Source organism: Enhydra lutris, unplaced genomic scaffold (genome assembly GCF_002288905.1).
Source record: "Enhydra lutris kenyoni isolate GAN:26980312 unplaced genomic scaffold, ASM228890v2 scaffoldscaffold8, whole genome shotgun sequence".
Classification (NCBI taxonomy): domain Eukaryota; kingdom Metazoa; phylum Chordata; class Mammalia; order Carnivora; family Mustelidae; genus Enhydra; species Enhydra lutris.
Window position 1 is genome coordinate 2,537,473 of NW_019154092.1, and position 19,170 is coordinate 2,556,642.

At 49.4% G+C, this 19,170-nt stretch overlaps 1 protein-coding gene across 3 annotated transcripts in view; it reads right to left on the reverse strand.

Moving 5' to 3' along the window:
• Window positions 1–18,235, reverse strand: part of LOC111142727 (mediator complex subunit 15) — a 66,488-nt gene extending 48,253 nt beyond the window's left edge. For all 3 annotated transcript variants that reach the window (XM_022496008.1, XM_022496007.1, XM_022496006.1), the window contains exon 1: window positions 18,120–18,235. In XM_022496008.1, the coding sequence (XP_022351716.1) occupies window positions 18,120–18,187 (68 nt within the window). In that variant the 5' untranslated portion in view covers window positions 18,188–18,235. The remainder of the gene's footprint in view (window positions 1–18,119) is intronic.
• Between the last annotated feature and the right edge of the window lie 935 nt (window positions 18,236–19,170).

The window sequence follows — 19,170 nt, forward strand, 5'->3', positions numbered from 1 at the left end:
CTGACCTCTCATGGGGCAGGAGTTTTGCCAGCTCTGTCTCACCCCACCCTACAAGAGAAACTTCCAGATGAAGTGGCACCTGTGTGTGCAAAGAGTCTGTTCACCACCTGGGACAGGACCTCGCAGCTTGCCTGGGTGACACTTCGCCCAGGGTGTGTAAAAGCCCCAATCATAAAAGTACCAGACAACAACAGGAGAACAGTTATATAATACCGGGCTGAGGAAGGCTTTCCTGAGCACACAATCAAAAGTAGATACTATAGAGGGAAAAAGACCTTGCCAAGTTAAAAAAGATTCCTGCCACATTTTTAACCAAACATCTACCAAAGAGATAAGGAGAAAGTGCCCCTGATACCCCAGGCCCTCAGCAACTCAAGCCCACCCTCATGTCCCGAGAGACAAGGTCCTGGCGGCCTTGCTTCCCAGTCAGGTGCTCATGGCAGGACCCACCACTCACCCCCACACCCCATTCCTGTGCAATGGCCCCGTATGTTTTTGAGTAAGCTCTCAGCACTTGTGGCACAGCCTAGGAATATGCCATATCTGGTAAAGCAGAGCTCAGGCCAGCACAAAAGAGAACCGTTCTGCCCTCTCTAAACACCAGCTGGGTCCAAGCATTGCCATGGTTGAGGCCTAGCCCGAAGTTTCTGCTCTCCCCCAGTGCCAAGGAAGCCCGTGAACCTGCCACCAGGAGAAGGGCCAGGAAGTGAAGACAGACCAGAAGGAAAGCAAATCACTACACTGGCCCTGAGCAGGAAACACAGTTTTGACTTAAATTAAGCTAGCCTAAGCCACAGTCTAAATAAATATGTTCCCTACAATAATTTCATTTAAAAATAAATTTAAATGAGATATGAACCTCCAGGTTGGCATAAGGAACTGAACCTGCACGTCTTATTTTGCTGCAACTCAAAACCCCACTAAAACTACAGAAAAGGGAAGATTTTGTTTTTCTTTAACACAAACTCACAAAGCCAGGAAGGACTGGAGTGATGGCTCCAACAACAGCATTTTAGAATCTGGAACGCTGATGGTCCAGTGGTGATGGACAGGGCAAGCCAACCAAGAAAGCAGAGTCCTAAGTAAGTGACAGTAAGGAGGGCTGAGAGCCAATCTAGTGATAGCCCTAGATCTTCACAAGGCTCTGGACGGGGCGTGCCAGGCACTCAGGGACCCAGGGTAAACGGAAAGATTCCTGGGTGAAAGCCTTCCCGGCATCCCCTCCTCCACTTCACACTGCTGGGTAACTATTTCCACACTAGCAGACACCAGAGATTTATTCTCTGGAAAAGCATAAAATGGAGAATTGTTAGACTTAGAGGGGCTCAACCCACCCAGCTGAGAAGGCACAGGAGGCTAACGAAAGAAGCAGACTGTGGCCACTGAGTGTCTAGACCCACACTAACTCCTGAGGGCCACCCTCCTGCCCTTCTGTCCACCTGTGGCCTCTTCCAGTGTGGCACCCAACCCTTTACCCTACAGCCCACTGTTTGGAAGACCATGTTCTGGAGGAAAGACCCAGAAACTGAAGCTACGTGAGCCTCCGGGGAAGCTGGCAGTGGACAAGCCCCTCATGTTCAGAGTGTCCACCTGTCTTCCCCATGCCCCTCTCTTAGAGTGAGCTGCCAACCAAGGGCTCCCAGACACCCTCCCATGGCAGATGAAGACCCCACATGAAAAAATGCCAAGAAACGATCTTTATTTTCCAAAGGGATAAGACACTGCATCCGTTTAACAAGAACAGGAGTCTATAAAACAGAAAGATTACAAAAATAAAAAGAGAGAAGGAGTTCTCAGAAGTAAAAGCATGTCAGCAGCAAAAGGCCAGAGATAGAACTAAAGAAATCTCCCAGAGAGTCCAGTAAAAAAAACAGAGATGGACACAGGAGATAAAAGATAAATTAGAAAAAGACCGAGGGGTCAACATTCAGACACAGGGGGCAGAGGAAACACAGGGAGCGGAGGAAACACGGCTCCCTGTGACCTGATTCGCCGGAACTTTCCCTGCAGCACTGGACAGGAGCTCTGGGAGTGAGGCAAGCGACCCCGCAGCTCACTGGGAAAAGCGCTGGGCCTGCTCAGCAGCAGCACCAGAACCAAAAAAGCAGCAGGACGCGCTCCTCAATCCTTGATGAAGTATTTCCGACCCAGAAGCCCCCATGCACCCAAATGGACATGGTCTCCAGAAACTGAGTTCTTCTTCAAGAAGCTAGTGGCATGAAGGAGTGAACCAAAATTAAGACACCACGGGATACAGAAAACAAGAAATCTAGCCCCAGAGCCGTGCACCTTGAAAGACTAATGCAGCCACTGGCCTGTGCCCTGAGAGCTCCAGCAGAGAGGCCCAAGGAAAGAGCCAGAGCTGACAGGCAGCCTGGCAGCACTCAGCACAGGGGATAGCTAATACACGCCTGGAAGGTACAGGAAAAGTCAGCCACAGGTACACAGAAAACTGGGCACATTTTTAAGAAGGCCATTTTATTCTCGAGAAAAGAAACCAACCAACCAACAAACAAAAAAACCTTGTCACTACTAGCATGCCACAAAGGTTGTCTGTAGAGTAACATTTGGGTAGGCATAAAACACAAGTATTCCTTACAGATTTACCCAGGAGGTAAAATACCGGTAGAACAGGAAGCAGCAGAGATAATGGCTATGTAGAGGGAGCTACAGAGAAAGTCAATACATAATTCATGAAACTCAACAACGTGATGACCCAAGACGGTAGCACGTGCACATTACTGAGAATCACAGGCACAGGCCAGAAGAAAGAGCAGAGTCACAGGGGAGGACTGGGCGAGTGGAGACCCACCACGGTTTCTTGGGGGGTTTTTTCTTCTTTGCTTTTGAAGATTTTATTTATTTATTTTAGAAAGAGAGAAGAGAAAGAGCAAGCACACGAACTGGGGGAGGGCCAGAGGGAGAGAGAGAATCTCAAGTAGATTCTCCACTGGGTACAGAGCCCAACATAAGGCCAATTTCAAGACCCTGAGATCATGACCTAAGCCAAAATCAAGAGCTGGAGGCCTAACCAACTGAGCCACCCAGGTACCCAGGCTTTTTTTTTTTTTTAAACCACTACTTGACTTTTATGTGTCTATATATTACTTTGATAAAATAAGAATTAAAAGTTAAATGACAAAATGCATATAAAAAGTGTGCCATAGAGAAATACTCAGTGAGCGCCGTATGTTAACAAAGGCCTCCTAGAGGTGCAGGGCTGGCTCAGTGGGCAGAAGACCATCCACGCTTGATCTCAGGGTCAGGAGCCCAAGCCCCATCTGGAGCCTAGAGACTGCTTTAAAAAAAAGGTCTCCTTCACCTTTCTTTCTTTCTTTCTTTTTTTTTTTTTAAAGACTTTATTTATTTGACAGAGATCACAAGTAGGCAGAGAGGCATGCAGAGAGAGAGGGGGAAGCAGGCTCCCTGCTGAGCAGAGAGCCTGATGCGGGTGCTCAATCCCAGGACCCTGGGATCATGACCTGAGCCGAAGGCAGAGGCTTTAACCTACTGGGCCACCCGGGTGCCCCTCCTTCACCTTTCTAAACCTTCCAGACTTAGGCAACCTGGAGACAGAATGCTCATACCTCATTGGCAATTCTGACCCCTGGAGCATCCTGAAAAGTCTACCACACATTCCATCATTGTCCCAGTGGGCCCTTGGCCAAAGGACTCTTTGGTGGGTCTTCCCTTCACAGAGTCCTTAGAAAGCTCCAGAGCAGCCTCCTCCCCTCCTCTTGGTTCCCCAGCAGCGGTTTACTGCCCCAGCACCCCATGTGCTTTCATCTCAGAGGCAGGAAATGACCAGACACCAATTGTTCAATCCCCAAGAGCAACCAATGTAAACACCTGGCCTCAAAGGGAGTGGGCCTTCTTGACCTTACAGGCAGCCGTGAGCATGTCTGCCAAACCGTATCCCAGACTGCAACTGCTTTCTCATCTTTGTCAACACCCTTCTGCATTCTGGTTCTCTGACTTTTTGAAGAAACATAAAGTGTTTTCTAACCAGATAAAAATATGTATTTCAGAATTGAACCAGCCACCTACACGTAGGAAAGAGTATTTTAGTCCTGCAGAAAGAAATTTCTTAATCATACAAACACAAGAGACTGAGAGCACTTTCTTTTCGCATTCCTCTTGGTTTGATCAAGCTCTCCAAATTCTGCTCTTAAGATTTCTCAATCCCCAAAGAACTAGATCAATGGAAGAACTACTAAAGAGAATACCATTGCCCTTAGAAGGGCATGTTGTTATTTGAGCTGGTTCAGAAGACGACACAAACTTTGTCATTTACTCCAATCTGCTGGTTTGCCCTCCACAGGACTAGGAGCCGAGAGGCCCTGAGATCCCTGTTCAGGTGCTGGCCTCTGGGCTCCAGGGCTGAGACCACGCTGGCAACCCCAAGTTCCAGCCCCAGCACTTCTCACTCACCACCAGGAAACCACGCAGTGAGGACACTCTCTGCCAGCCCAAGAATTTATTAAAATGCTTATCTCACATGATTTTGTGGTATCTGGGGGAGAGAAAAGCCCTATCTTCTACAGATCTGCACTCAAGGACTAGCAGCTGAAATTATATGGTGTCTGGAATGTGATTGAAAATAGTCTAGGAGGGGGTGGAGAGGGATGGCTGAAACTGGACATATGCTGCTAACTCTCCCAAGTACCTGAGAGATCATTCTTATATTTCCACTTCTGTGAATGTTTAGAAAAGGCCATAATGGAACTTTTAACAAGATCGTAAATAAAATGCTCCTGTCAAGTATGCGGGATGACTGTTCAGAGTAGCCTGAAGGGGGCTTACTCCTAAGAGTGCCCTACTGTGAGGCCGTCCTGGCTGTCATGCAGGGAGTGACCATGCACCCTGAATCCCCCCTGTCTGCAGAGTTCTCCCCAGCCTGAAGAAGCTTGGTTCTCTGGAGGGCAGCAACCCAATAAAAGTCTTAAGAAATCTGCTCTTGCAGCAGAGCCCAGTCCAGTCCCTCACTACCGAGATAGAGCCCAACTATGGGTAGAGTCCCATTGGCCAGAAGCCTAGCTGTGTCCATGCTGTGCACGAACCAGGGACATAAGCACACAGGTCCCAGCCAGTCACACCCCAGGAGACAAACGCAATCTGTGCTGTGAAAAAGCCAAAACTCAAACTGAATTCGAGTCTAACTCCACTTCAAAAATACTGGTATATGCATGTACTTACATATTTAAAATACATACATATCAAGGTACCTATCCACTGAAACAGGACTGGAAGGCAAAAATCAAATTGTAACCAATGGCTATCTCTGGCACAACTGCTACCGAAAATATCTTCCTGTTTTGAAATCCTCTACAATGTCATCTGAAAAGCAATTAAGTGCTGCATCCATTAGTCCTGAACACAGGGACAGGAACCAACAACAGAGGCAGGCCCAAGCTGCTGGGACTGGCTTCCTGTGCCCACACCATCTTACCCCAGTCTCTCCACACATCTGCTCTGCCCACCACAGCCGCCACCAGGGCCTTCAGCTCAGCCTCCTCTGCCACCCACACCCACGTCACTCCTGCAGCTAACTGCCCTTGCAGGTTTGCTCCTTACACCACCCCCAGCTGCTGGACTCTCTCCTTGGAAGGGCTGACACCCCTACACACTCCACAAACCATCATCTGGTACCCCACCCCTCAGAAACAGCGCAGGATCACAGTCCATCTCCCTCAGGGTGCATACCTGTGGTTCTCTCCTCCCTTCCTCCTGCATGTACACACATACACACAGTCACCAAATTCCAAAGCTGCTTTCTCTACAGGCTCTCTCCCTCCTCAATCACCCTCCCTGTTCCCACTGCCATGGCACCCAGTAGGTCTCAAACTGGAGGGTGCTTTCAAAACCAACAAGGGTGCTTGTTATTAAAGGCAGGTCCCTTGACAATGCCAGATGTTGGCCAGGATGGCTAACAAGAGGAACTCCCCCACACCGTTGGTAGGAATGTAAATGGGTACCTACCACTTGGGAAAACTGTTAGGCGGACCACAGCCATGCTGAATTCAGGCCACACCCCTCAACCCAGCCTCAATGTGCGGCCCAGGGAGTATGTGCATATACCACCGGAAGACATGACCCCAAACACCCCTGGCACTGACTTCCCATAACCAACAACTAGCATTAACCCCAATGCCCATCAGGCATAGGACAGGAAAGGAACCTGGGGTGGAGTCATGTACAGACAACACATGGCATAAACAGGAACCACTGGACAGACATGATGCTGAACGCAAGAAGCCAGACACGCTGTGACTCCAATGACAGGAAATTTAAGAACACACGTCTCCATGGCCCAGAAGCCAGGAGAGTGGAGCAGAATCTGCACTTGCTGAAGCACAAGGAGGTGCCTGCACAGTTCCAGGCCTGTTCCAGACACAGGCCTGGGCTATGGCTATGTGGCATCTACATGCGTAAACATTCATCTGGTGGCACCATGCTGAAGATGAGTCCTGTGTCATTCACTGAGGTAGGTTTCTTATACTTCAATATAAAGAAGCACCAGGCGCCTGGGTGGCTCAGTCAATTAAGCCTTTGCCTCTTGATTTCAGCTCAGGTTATGATCTCAGGGTCTTAAGGTCCGGCCTCACATTAGGCTCCATACACAGAGGGGAATCTGCTTCTCTCCCTCTCCCTCTCTTCCTCTGCCCCTCCCCGGCTCGTGTTCTAGCTCATGCACATGCACGCACACACACTCTCTAAAATAAATAAATAAATAAATAAATAAATAATTAAAAAAAAAAAAAAAAGTCTCATGTGAGACAACCAGAGCTCCTAAGCCCCCTCCACCCCTGGGTTTGGGCTGGAATGGCCTTGTGCCTGAATTGTGAGTACAGAGCACCTGGAGGTGATTCCCTCTGCACTTTCATAGGCGTGAATCCTCCCCAGCCTGAATCAAAGCAGACCCGTAGCTTCTGAAGGGCCCAGGGTTATCCATCATAGACAGCTTCAAGGCAAACCTGGCATTCTTTCTACCTTACAGCAGGAGCTCTGTCCCACACAGAGTGGCTAGATCACCTCCTCAAACACCACCTCTGATGAGGACTGAAGCAAAGTTTTTTCTGGCTCTTTTTTTTTTTTTTTTTTTAAGATTTTTAATTTATTTATTTGAGAGAGAGAGAGCATGCGCACAAGCAGGGGGAGAGGCAAAGGGAGAGGGAGAAGCAGACTCCCTGCTGAGCAGGGAGCCCTACGGAGGCTGATCTCAGGACCCCGAGATCATGACCTGAGCCCAAGACAGCCAGCCAACTGACTGAGCCAGCAGGTGCCCCAGGACTGAAGCAAAGTTGGAAAGGGGTGGGGAGCAGAAAGAAGGACCGTGAGGAGGCACAAGAGCCACCTCTTAACCAACAAGCACCCCTTCCACGCCTCCAGACTTCCCTCCCTGGACTGGACGCAAGTGGCTCAGGTCAAAGGCTAACCAGCAGCCGGGTCACTCCTGTTCCCTACCCGCCCCCACGCCTCCAGCAGAGTCCCAGGCAGAGAAGCCTGTGTAGCCAAGCTCTAAGAGGAAACAGGGTCCAGACGGAGGAGGGAGCAAGACAACTCAGCGGCTATTCGCCAAGTACGAGCACCAAGACGTGTGTGAGAGCACGGGTAAATAAGAGGGATTTAGTACTCTATACCATACTTACGACTCTGCATGTCTGGAACAGTCACAAAATAAAAAGCTCAAAGTAAGGATAACGGGGACTTCCAGAGGTCAAACGTCTTCTCCAAAGACTCACTGACCTAAGTAACAGCTACTCCACCTCAAGATACTTAACCCATTCAATCAGGGATCTTTATTAACCCCCACCAGGTTAGCAAGAGAGTCATTGTTAAAGTGGAAGGGAGCATCTCCCTCTCAGGGAGGGGTTCAAGATAGTTACACCTGGGCTTCTAGTGTAGCCTCTTTGTTCTCTAGGACTGGGTATTCATTTATTTGTCTGTTAAAGAGAACCACCTCATAAGCACTGTGGACTCCCTGTCTTCAAATCTTCAAATAAATGTCTCCAATTAAAAAAAAAAAAGGCTCTGAATGAGAAGTGGTTCAATGTGGAGGAGCACTGATGAGAGAAAGCCCTGGAAGGCCATCCGAAAAGAAGCCAGCACTGTTTTCCACCACCCTACCTGTGATTGTGATGCATCTCTTATCCAAGCCAAGGCACCATGCCAGGAGCTCAACGAGATACAGAAGTGTAAGATCAGGTTCTACACTCAAGGAATTTATAATATTGTTGGCAAGGCAAAAATAATAATGAGTGTAAAAACAGCAAAAAACTGCCACGAGCTGAGCCATCAGGGTCCAGGAGAAGATGAGGCCAAGGCCAAACCTCCAATGGGGAAGAGAAAGAACAGGAAAGAGTGAAACCAGAGGGCCTGGCATGGAGGAAGGAGCATCTGGCTGGGGCTCTCATACCAGCATGCAGGGAAGGCCATCTGGAAAGACAGTTTCAGACTGAAAGGAGAATGCTTCCAAGCAGGGGCAAAAAGAAAAGAATCATCTTGGGAAGGCTGTGATGGCACTCAGGGCCCTGGAGAAGGAGGACACCCACCCTGAAGGCAGAGCACATGTGATTTTTCCACCTTATGGTAGCTATCTGTGGCCACAGCTCCCTCCTCCTCATGTGCAAACAGGGCCCACCTCTTCTTCAAGACTTCTGACTACAAAAGGAACATATGTTTATTGTTAACAAAAATACACGTGTACACGTGTACTGAAAGTTACCAAAAAATGAAAATTATTCAGATAACCAGCTAACAGTGTCTATTTAACAAAACTCATTCCAGGGGTGCCTGGGTGGCTCGGTTGGTCAAGCGTCTACTTTTGGCTGAGGTCATGATGCCAGGATCCTGGGATTGAACCCCGAGTTGGGCTCCCTGTTCAGCAGGTAGTCTGTTTCTCCCTCTTCCCCTGCTCTTCCACCCACTTGTCTGTGCACTCTCTCTCTCAAATAAATACAATCTTTAAAGAAAAAAACTCAGGGCACCTGGGTGGCTCAGTTGGTTAAGCAACTGCCTTTGGCTCAGGTCATGATCCCGGAGTTCTGGGATTGAGTCCCGCATCCGGCTCCCAGCTCCATGGGGAGTCTGCTTCTCCCTCCAACCTTCTCCCCTCTCATGTCCTCTCTCACAGTCTCTCTCTCTTAAAAAACAAACAAACAAACACCTCATTCTGGACCATGTGTTCTGCTTGCTAACCTGTTCTTCTCAACAGTGATGGGTTATAGAACATCTCCCATGTCATTTTTTTTTTTTTTAAGATTTTATTTGGGTGTAATCACTACACCCAAAGTGGGGCTCAAATTTACAACCCCGAGATCAAGAGTCACACTCTCCACCAACTGAGCCAGCTAGGTGTCCCTCCCATGTCATTTTTTGGTTTTTGGAAGACACTAATTTATTTATTTTAGAGAGAGAGTGCATGCATGAGCAAGGGCAGGGGGAGGGCCAGAGAGAGAGAACTCAAGTGGACTCCCCACCAAGCAGGGAGCCTGACACAGTGCTCAATCTCAGGACCCTGAGATAATGACCTGGGCCAAGATCAAGAGTCGGAAGCTTAACTGACTGAGCCACCCAGGCACCCCTCTCCCATGTCATTTTTTTTTTTTTTAAGATTTTATTTATTTATTGGACAGACAGAGATCACAAGTAGGCAGAGAGGCAGGCAGAGAGAGAGGAGGAAGCAGGCTCTCCGCAGAGCAGAGAGCCAGACGTGGGGCTTGATCCCGGGGCCCTGGAATCATGACCCGAGCTAAAAGCAGAGGCTTTAACCCACTGAGCCACCCAGGCGCCCCTCCCATGTCATTTTTTTTTTTTTTTAAAGATTTTTATTTATTTATTTGACAGAGCGAGATCACAAGTAGGCAGAGAGGCAGGCAGAGAGAGAGGAAGGGAAGCAGGCTCCCTGCTGAGCAGAGAGCCCGATGTGGGGCTCGATCCCAGGACCCTGGGATCATGACCTGAGCCAAAGGCAGAGGCTTAACCCACTGAGCCACCCAGGCGCCCCTCCCATGTCATTTTTAACCGCAGCACTGAACCTGCCCTCCCCAGCTCCCACAACAAATCTAATCGAGCTCCACTGCTGGCTTATGTCCCCCTGTTCCACTCCTGACTTGATATGAATATGAGCATCCTCACTGCCAACAGGCTCTGAACACTCTCCTGAGTATGGCCTTGGAGGAAATGCCTAAGGAAGTAGACATTTTAAGCTTACTGGAATAAACAGTATTGCCAAACGGCCTTCCAGAAAAATGGCCTCATTTACGTGCCTCTGGCAGCAGCTTGTGAGGATGTCATTTTGCCTGTGTCTTCCCATGGTGTTAAGACTTTCTCCAACTTGGGGGGCCAATTGGCTGGCTCAGGCAGAAAAGCATGCAACTCTCGATCTTGGGGTTGTGAGTTCGAGCCCCACATTGTGCGTAGAGATTACTTAAAAATAAGGGGCACCTGGGTGCTGAGCTGGTTGAGTGTCCAACTCTTGCTCTCAGCTCAGGTCTTGATCTCAGAGTCACGAATTCAAGCCCCGCACTGGGCTCCACAAAATGAATGAATAAATAAATAAATAAAATCTTAGGGCGCCTAGCTGGCTCAGTCAAGAGAGCATGGGACTCTTGACCTCAGGGTCATGAGTTCGAGCCCCATGTTGGGTGTAGAGATGACTTAAATTAATAAAACTTATTAAAATAGGGGCACCTGGGTGGCTCAGTGGGTTAAAGCCTCTGCCTTCGGCTCAGATCATGATCCCAGGGTCCTGGGATAGAGACTCACATCAGGCTCTCTGCTCAGCAGGGAGCCTGCTTCCTCCACCTCTCTGCCTACCTCTCTGCCTACTTGTGATCTCTGTCAAATAAATTTTAAAATCTTTAAAAAAAAAAACCTTATTAAAATAAAAGGAAAAAAATTCTTTTTTTTAAAACGATTTTATTTATTTGGCACACAGAGAGAGATCACAAGCAGAGAGGCAAGCAGAGAGAGAAAGAGGAAGCAGGCTCCCTGCTGAGCAGAGAGCCCGATGCAGGACTAGATCCCAGGACCCTGAGATCATGACCTGAGCTGAAGGCAGAGGCCTAACCCACTGAGCCACCCAGGTGCCCAGGAAAAAAATTCTTTAAAAAAAAAAAAGACTTTCTCCAATTCTGAAGTGAACACCCATTAGGTTAAACCAGTATCACCACAGGGACTGAACAGGCCTCTGGAGCTGCTCAGGAATCCACTTGCCACAGCATTCCTTGCGACACGGGATTCCCCACAAGGGATTCAGACCAGGGGAAATGAGTGTTCAAACAATTCAAGTGCAAAATGGTAACTCTTCACAGAATGTGTGTGAAGAGGAGGGAAGCGGCGGGTGGCCTTGTGTCCTGGAAGGGTGAGTGGGATGGGACTGCAATGCTGAGCCATGGGAGGGATGGGTCTCTCAGGCGAGGAAACAAACAGGATGCAGAACAGCCAGGGAAAGGAAGAGCTGGGCTCTTCTGAGGATCCACACGCAGCCAGTACAGGGGGCTGCAGACCCTGGAGGAAGGAATCAGGCTCAGAGTGGAACCCACAGGTGGTGGGCGGCCACTCAAACATTCCCAGCAACAACATAATTGGGGGCAGGGGCTGGAGTCCATGAAGCAAGAATTGATAGCTTGAAGCTGAATGTGGATACATGAGCATGGGGTCTTTAAACTACTCTACTTGGTTTTAGGATTCAAATTTTCCATTTTGAATTTTTTTAAAATGCATTACATTCCTCAAAAAATGTACCCTCTGGTATGTAATCAACATTATTGCCCTGAGGAATGCTTTAAAGTGACAGTGACAGGGAGATGATCATGTGACCACCAGGGAATGCCCCACACAGAGCCTGGACTAACCACAGACACCCTGTTATGAACAGCAGTAAGAGTTGGAAGACTTCCGGTGAGGAATGCTGTAATGGCTGCAGGTGTGGTAGGTGGGTGGGGTCTCTTACAAAAGGGAGCTGGTGAGGCCAGGAGGCTCTCTACAGGCTGTGAGGAAGCCAAAGATCATCGGAGGCTTGCTGGCTGGCCCTTCTGCCACTGTTTGGGTCCCCCTCACCCACAGGGAGTTGCTCAAATTGCCAGAAGGATGCCCACTGGCACTTGGCCTGGGTTAATGTTCAGCTGCCATTTCCCTCTACTTCTAAAAGGTACTACCTCTCTTTCCAAAATTAAAAGGCAGTTTGCCTCTCTTGTCCTGCTGTGGTTCAGCAAGCATTCATTTCTAACAAGCAGGGTATAACTATAAGCAACAGTGACCTCTCCTCTACACCTCAGTTTCTTCATCTTAAAAATGGGAGTAACAAATACATTGAGTGACAGTGCAAATGGGAAGTCAATGAGCTAACACAGGTCAACGCCTGCAGCAGGGGTTCATGTCAGCTGCTGTCGTTGCTGCTGTGGAGAAAGTTCTGACCCCTGAGCAGATGAGGGCCCACATCCCCTCAGGTCACTGTCACTTCTGGTCAAGAGGCAGTAGGGCCAAGGTTCAGGACTCTGAAGTCAATGGCTCCACAATCACTTCCTGATTGCCATCAGGGGCACTAAGGCTTGGAGGTGGTCAGAGAGATGGGCCCCTGGCCTCAGGGAATGGACGTACAGGGGTGGCTTATACACAGAAGGCTGCAAGCCAGCCCAGTTGTTTAGCTACCAATCAGGCTATGAAGAAAGCAGTGCGGCTCAGGAGTCCCCACTGGAAAACAAGGGCCAGAATCACACTAGCAGAGCACAGGGCCATTGGGAGGCCTGAGTAGAATAAACCACAGAAAAGGCTCAGCCAAGACTCCCTCACATCTGCTTAGAGGACAGAACATAACCCACACGGGGTACCTGTGTGGCTCAGTCGGTTAAGTGTCTGCTTTGGGCTCAGGTCATGATCCTGGGTCCCAAGATCGATCCCAGGTCAGGATCCTGCTCAGCAGGGAGTCCAAGTCTCCCTCCTCCTCTGCTCCTCCCCCTGCTTGTGCTCTGTCTCTCTCTCTCTCTCAAATAAATAAAATCTTAAAAAAAAATAATAATAATAAAAAAGAACATAACCCACAGGCAGAATCTAGACATGCAAGTTTCAGGCTCCCCTCTGTCCTAAGGCCTCTCCTGGCCCTTGGAAGTTGCTGTTCAGTTACCTATTCTTTTTCCTTATGGGTTTTTTTTTTTTTTTTTTTGCTTTGTTTCATTATGTTTCTAGATAAAGGCACTCAACTTTCTCCTTACAGTCCAGGCAGAGAGCTCGGCATCTCCTAGGTCTCAACCTGGAGCTCACATCTTTGCGGGCTTCACCAGAAGGGGCGGCTAACCTGCCTGCCCTGACTCTGCTCTATGCTCCCTGATCTCCTGGCATTTGGTAGAGCCTTGATCCACACTGCCCTTCCACCCTCCACCCCCCTGATATCCTCCCCCTTGCAATCTGTTCAGCCCAACAGACATTTATTTATTTCAAGTCTATATGTGCAATCTGCTGTACTGAGAGGTGGGAGGCATAAAAGTCTCAAGAATAAGATGGCAGAAAAATATAAAAGAATGGGAAGAATGGATTGACGAAGTCCTTTCATTCATTCACTGCTTTCCCACTCTATGTCAGGTGCAGTGCCAGCTACTACAGATACACACTTGCTCTCCGGGATCCTATAGACCAGACACGTGTTCAACACTAACCCAACAATCCCCCCAGGAAGGCCCAAGGCCCACAAAGGCCAGCCTGAGAACTCTAAGGGGGCGGGGGGCTTCTCCTGCAGTGCTGCGGGGAGAATGGATGTTCAATGAAGAGATGGTCTGAACTCACCAACACTGTCACAACTACCCTCCCCACAGGCTCCTTCAAGTGTCATCAACTCCTCTAACCAGGCTTGGGGGTATCACCTTCACCTTCCAAGGCTCCTACTCCTGCAAGAACTTAAGAAGGAGGTATTTGCTAGGGCTCAGGTGGAGATCTTTTCATCTCTCTCTCTCTCTCTCTCTCACACACACACACACACATACACACACCCCTTCCCTGTGACACAGACTCCATGTGACACCTTCCCATGTGAGCTGGACTCCAGCCATTTCAGAGATGAGGAAGATGATCCAGAAAGGTTAGGCATCCCGCCCACGGTCACTTGGCTAACAAGGGGAGAAAGTGGGGTTTCCAGAGCTTCACAATGCATGCTGGCACAGGTAAAGAAGACCACTGTAGTACAAGAGGTGGCACACACAGCCCTCAGGAAAAGACTTCCTCTTACACACTTTGACAAGTGTTTCATATGCATGGTGCCACGCTTCATGGGACTGGGGTCCTATGGGAAACTACAAGGGGCTGAGATCTAACATATCAGAGGAGGTGACCCACTTTAGTCAGGGTAGGCTGAGAAGGATCTGGAGTATTTGGTATTTAAGCAGACATCTAAAGCAAAGGAAGAGAAACTGGTGATAAATGTAGTGGAGGGAAGTCTACCCACTATTGAGTACCCTAAATACTTGACGATAACTTGCTTAAAGAAAAGGCGGGGGGCGGGGAGAAAGAACGAACAAACAAACGAACTTGGAATGTTCAAGAAGCTGAAAGACCAGGAGCAAACTGGGGGTTTGAGAAGAGGTGGCTAGGCCAGGCCACGGTGAGGGACTGGGAGGGTGGGCCATCTGGAGTCTTGTTCTAATGCTAAGAGAAGCCACCAGCAGGCTTTCAGCAGGGCAGTAGTGAGTGAGGGGGAGGCAGCAGTCCAGGATGGGTCCAGATGAGGTGCAGGTAGAGGAGAGCTAAGAAGGAGGCTATACAGAGTCCCCTCGAGGTCTCTCCTAACCAGCTCCAAATCAAAACTGCTTTTTCTCACGGTAGCCAAGAGTCTAGAGGATTGGGCCTGCGATCCCAAGCACTGTTCTCTCTTGATAGATACTCAAGAGCCAGGTGGAAACAGTGAACCAGCTATCAGATGCTTCTCCTTTTGTTGAAACTCTCCAGTGCTTCACTATGCTTTCTTTACTCCCTTATCTATACAAATTACTTGGGTTCAAAACATTTCCCAAGACCCCACCTTCAAACAACAACATAAATATCAGGGAAGTTAGAATTAAACCTGTGCACACAACAAATCAAGGCACCAAGAATCAAGACTTTCAAAGTGAACCCTGGAGAGAAAACAGACAAATCTGAGAACTGAGAACACCACATCATGTCAGGCAGACAATCTCTGAAACTGCTTATCCCAGCAGGGGTAGCAGAAGGGCTCCCCAAAGATGTCCATGCCCTAATCTCACGAACCCAGGCACATGCTACATTATATGGCAGAAGGGACTTTTCAGATAGAATAAAAGTTACAGACTTTAAAACAGGAAAATCATCCTGGGTTATCTGAGTGGACCCAATCTAACCTGAGTCTTCACTAGAGAATTTTCTTGGCTGATGTCAGAAAGATATAGCCAAAGAACCCACCCCTGATGGAGGGGGCCACATAGAAAGTGTGAGACCAAATGCAGGCTGCCTCTAGGAACAAAGATGGGCCACTGACTGACAAAGAGTTAGTAAGGTACAAAAACACTTCAGTCCTACAACTGCATGGACTGAATTTGGCCAACAACCTGCACAGGCTTGAAAGCAAATTCTACTACAGAGCCTCTAGGAAGAAATGTACACCTAACCAACATCTTGATTTCAGTCCTCTAAGACCCTAAGCAGAAGATTCAGCTGAGTCCACCTAGACCCTGCATCTATAAAAAAACTTCCAGGTAATAAACCTGTGTTGCTTTAAGCTACTATATTTGTAGTCATTTGTTATGGCAGCAAGAGAAAAACTAATACACAAGCAGCAATCTGGCAAATAAAGGAAAGAATCTAGCTTGCCCAAAAGCAGAAAGAAGCTGAATTATGAAATATCCAGTCAGTCCTTGACACCCAGAGACTCTTCAATTGCCCTCCTGCCCTCTGACTTCCCCCCCTCCCCAATTTCCTCTGATGGCAACTTATTCTTCTGGTTCTTTGGTCTCCCCAAACCCAAAGAAGAATCTTTGCCCTGAGGGCTTTTCTTGGGGAGCCGTGAAATGGGCTATACCTCAAGATTTCATCTATGGGGGCACATGGGTGGGTGTATCAGCTGGTTGGGTGTCTGCCTTTGGCTCAGGGTCCTGGGATCAAGCTCCGAGTCAGGCTCGCTGCTCAGCTGGGATCCTGCTTCTCCCTCTCCTTCTGCCCCTCTACCTGCTTGTGCTCACTCTCTCACTCTCTCAAATAAATAAATAAAACCTTAAAAAAAAAAAAAAAAAAAAAAAAGATTTCAGGGCACCTGGGTGGCTCAGTGGGTTAAGCTGCTGCCTTCGGCTCGGGCCGTGATCTCAGGGTCCTGGGATCAAGTCCCGCATCGGGCTCTCTGCTCAGCGAGGAGCCTGCTTCCCTCTCTCTCTCTCTCTGTCAAATAAATAAATAAAATCTTTAAAAAAAAAATATATTTCATCTATAGACAATTCCAGGGGATCAAACCCCCCTCCCAAAAAACCCAAATGCAATGTTCACTGATTCTGCAATATCTGCAGAACTGTCCCCAGACTATTCCACAGCAGTGCCCAGAGCCACCAACTCTACAGTCCCCACGCCTTCCACTGTACTAAGAAGCTTCCCAGCATTCCATCCCACTTCCTTCCTTCCACGATGCTGCACTCCACCCCCGGCATCTAGTTTAGTCATCAAGGACTCTCTATGCTTGCTCTCCCCTTTCTCTGGAGTGGTCTTCCTCTTTCAGTTTCCACCACTGTCTAGTGCAGGCCTTTATAATCTCTTGCCGACTAGGTCCTTCCACAACCATTTTATGGAGCAATGCAACAGGCAGTGATCTAGCAGTAGGAACACAGGGATGAAAAATGACAGGTCCCCAAACCCCAAGAGTTCAAAACTCATAATGGCCTAACTGGCCTCTCTCCTCTGTTCTTGATCCATCTCCAAGGACTCCGGGAATCTTCCCAACTCTGGCATTTCACTACCTCAAAGCAGGCAACATGCCAACTCCTCAGCACAGCACTCCCACCACTAACATGTCAGCACCTGCTCACCCTCATTCCATTACCATCTCCTGAACCTCCTTTCTCCTCAATCCCCAGAACTCAGCCTATAGCAATGTCCTCCAGTGCAGTGAGAGCTCAAACTTCCCTACTACTCAGCTTGGAATGATGGCCTCTCACACTCCTACTTGTCTTTTTAGGGCTCAACCTATTAGCCACCTACTACTCCAGAAGGCTCCTTCTGCCCTGCTCAAGAAAACTGTCAGTTTTTTCTAGGAGAAAGACTATACTGTAACTGCTTCTTTATGGTAGTGCGGTTCCTGAGGGCAGGGGCTGTCTCCGTCAAATTTGTGGCTAGCGCAACACCAGTAAGCTCAGTAAAAGACTGCTAAATGAAACAAGCAGTGGGTGGCGAGGAGCTGGAGTTCCACGAGGTGAAGCCTAGAGCGCACCGGCACCCCCTGCATTGAGGGGTTCAGCAGCTTAAACTGAGGGGAAAAGGTATTAACACCAGCTCTTCACTCCCTCCTCCCAACGGACGGTCGCTTCCTGACAGCCTCTTCCTGCCACCCTTCGCAAAATCCACACTGGGGCTGGACTGGGGGGCGGGGGAGGCAGGATACCCGTTGATTCTCCATCCCCCACCGCCCACAGTCCCAAGTACCTAGCCTCCCAACCTCATCTTCCATCCACCCCCCCAGCAATCTCTTTTTCTCACTCTGATGCGCTTTTCCCAAAGACGAATCACAAAACATCCACATCTGCTAAAGCCGCCAAGGGCTGCCCCTTTCCTTTTTCGAATTCAGTGTGATTCAAAGCAGGGGAAAGTCTGCAACCAAAGCACACAAATGACGAATGAGAACGCTCAGGACGATGACTCATAAGCCAGGGTTCGCTGGTTTGCAGAGTTCGGCCCCGGGAAAGCTAATGAACAGTCTGTATCAGCCAGGAAGGGAAGGGACAGCCAAGGGCTCAGCGGCGCTCTGGGACTCACACGAATCCCCGGAGCCTTCGGCCTCTCGGCGCCCCCAGGCCCCAGTGGGTCCGATCGCCCTAGGTCCCCCGCGGGTCCGACCCGGGCCTCGCCCTCCGCGCGCGGAAGGGCTGAGAGAGGAAGGTCCGGAGATTTTGCCCTCTAGCCCGGCCCCTACTTACATTTGACTGACCAACTTCTGCCGGAAGGCGGTGCTCCGCCAGTCGGTCTCCTGCCCGGAAACGTCCATGCCGGTCGCTCCGCTCCGCCCGCGTCCCGTTCTGCCGCTGCCGCCGCCGCCGCCTCTACCGCAGCGCCAGGCCCAAACCCGGAAGCCGTCGAAGGCTCCTCCGCCGCGCCGGAAGCCGAGCAGGAATTGTGGGAAATGGCGTCCTGCGCACGGGCCCGTGGGAAATGGAGTTTCCGGGCCGCACGGGGAGACTTTTCGGTGGCCCCCTCGGGAGTATCCCGAGCCCCTGGCCCTTCTCCCAGAGCGCGTGCCGCGGGGGATGGGGACTCGGGGCTGACCAGAACGGGTGTGGGAGAGCCATGGCTTCATAGTATTCCTGATACTGCCCATAGCAGGCCCACGCTGGCCAGCCGAATTTCGTGTGACCCTATTGTGTGCTAGCCTTACCAACTCCACGAGATCTGCACCCTTCGGCCAAGCTGCTAGCAATCTACAGCGGATGCCATGGAGAGATTGTTTATATATCAACTATTTCTCAGCACCTACTGTGGGCCAAGTACTGTGCCAACATGATCCAGGCTCCGCTTTCCCGCCACTACCTTACAGCGTCACATCCAAAGCATGACCAGATAGACTTTCTTCACTGCTTCTCTCCATTAGACTTTTGGAATCTCATATCCCTCTGTATTTTGTAGGGTGTGGTGTGATATAAGAAGCCTAAGCCACATTTATTAAATTCCGAACATGGGCAGTCTTGCTTGGCCCAAAAGCCATATCCTGTTTGAACAAAGTCCAGGTCCTCAGTGGAGGCCAGATGGTACACAAACTTATTGGGTGGAGGCAAGTGAGCTGGAGGTGGGATGCAAAGGGGTAGGGGAGCCTGAGGATAATTTTGGGAGGATAGGAGTTCTGCTGTATGGAATCTATGTGGCCCTTGTGTGCACCTTAGGGGTTTGGGGTGGGGTGTAGGTGGCAAAAATCCTAAGCACCAATGGTACACAAGTGCCGTATAGGCAGTCACCAACATGGGCTCAGAGAGTGTG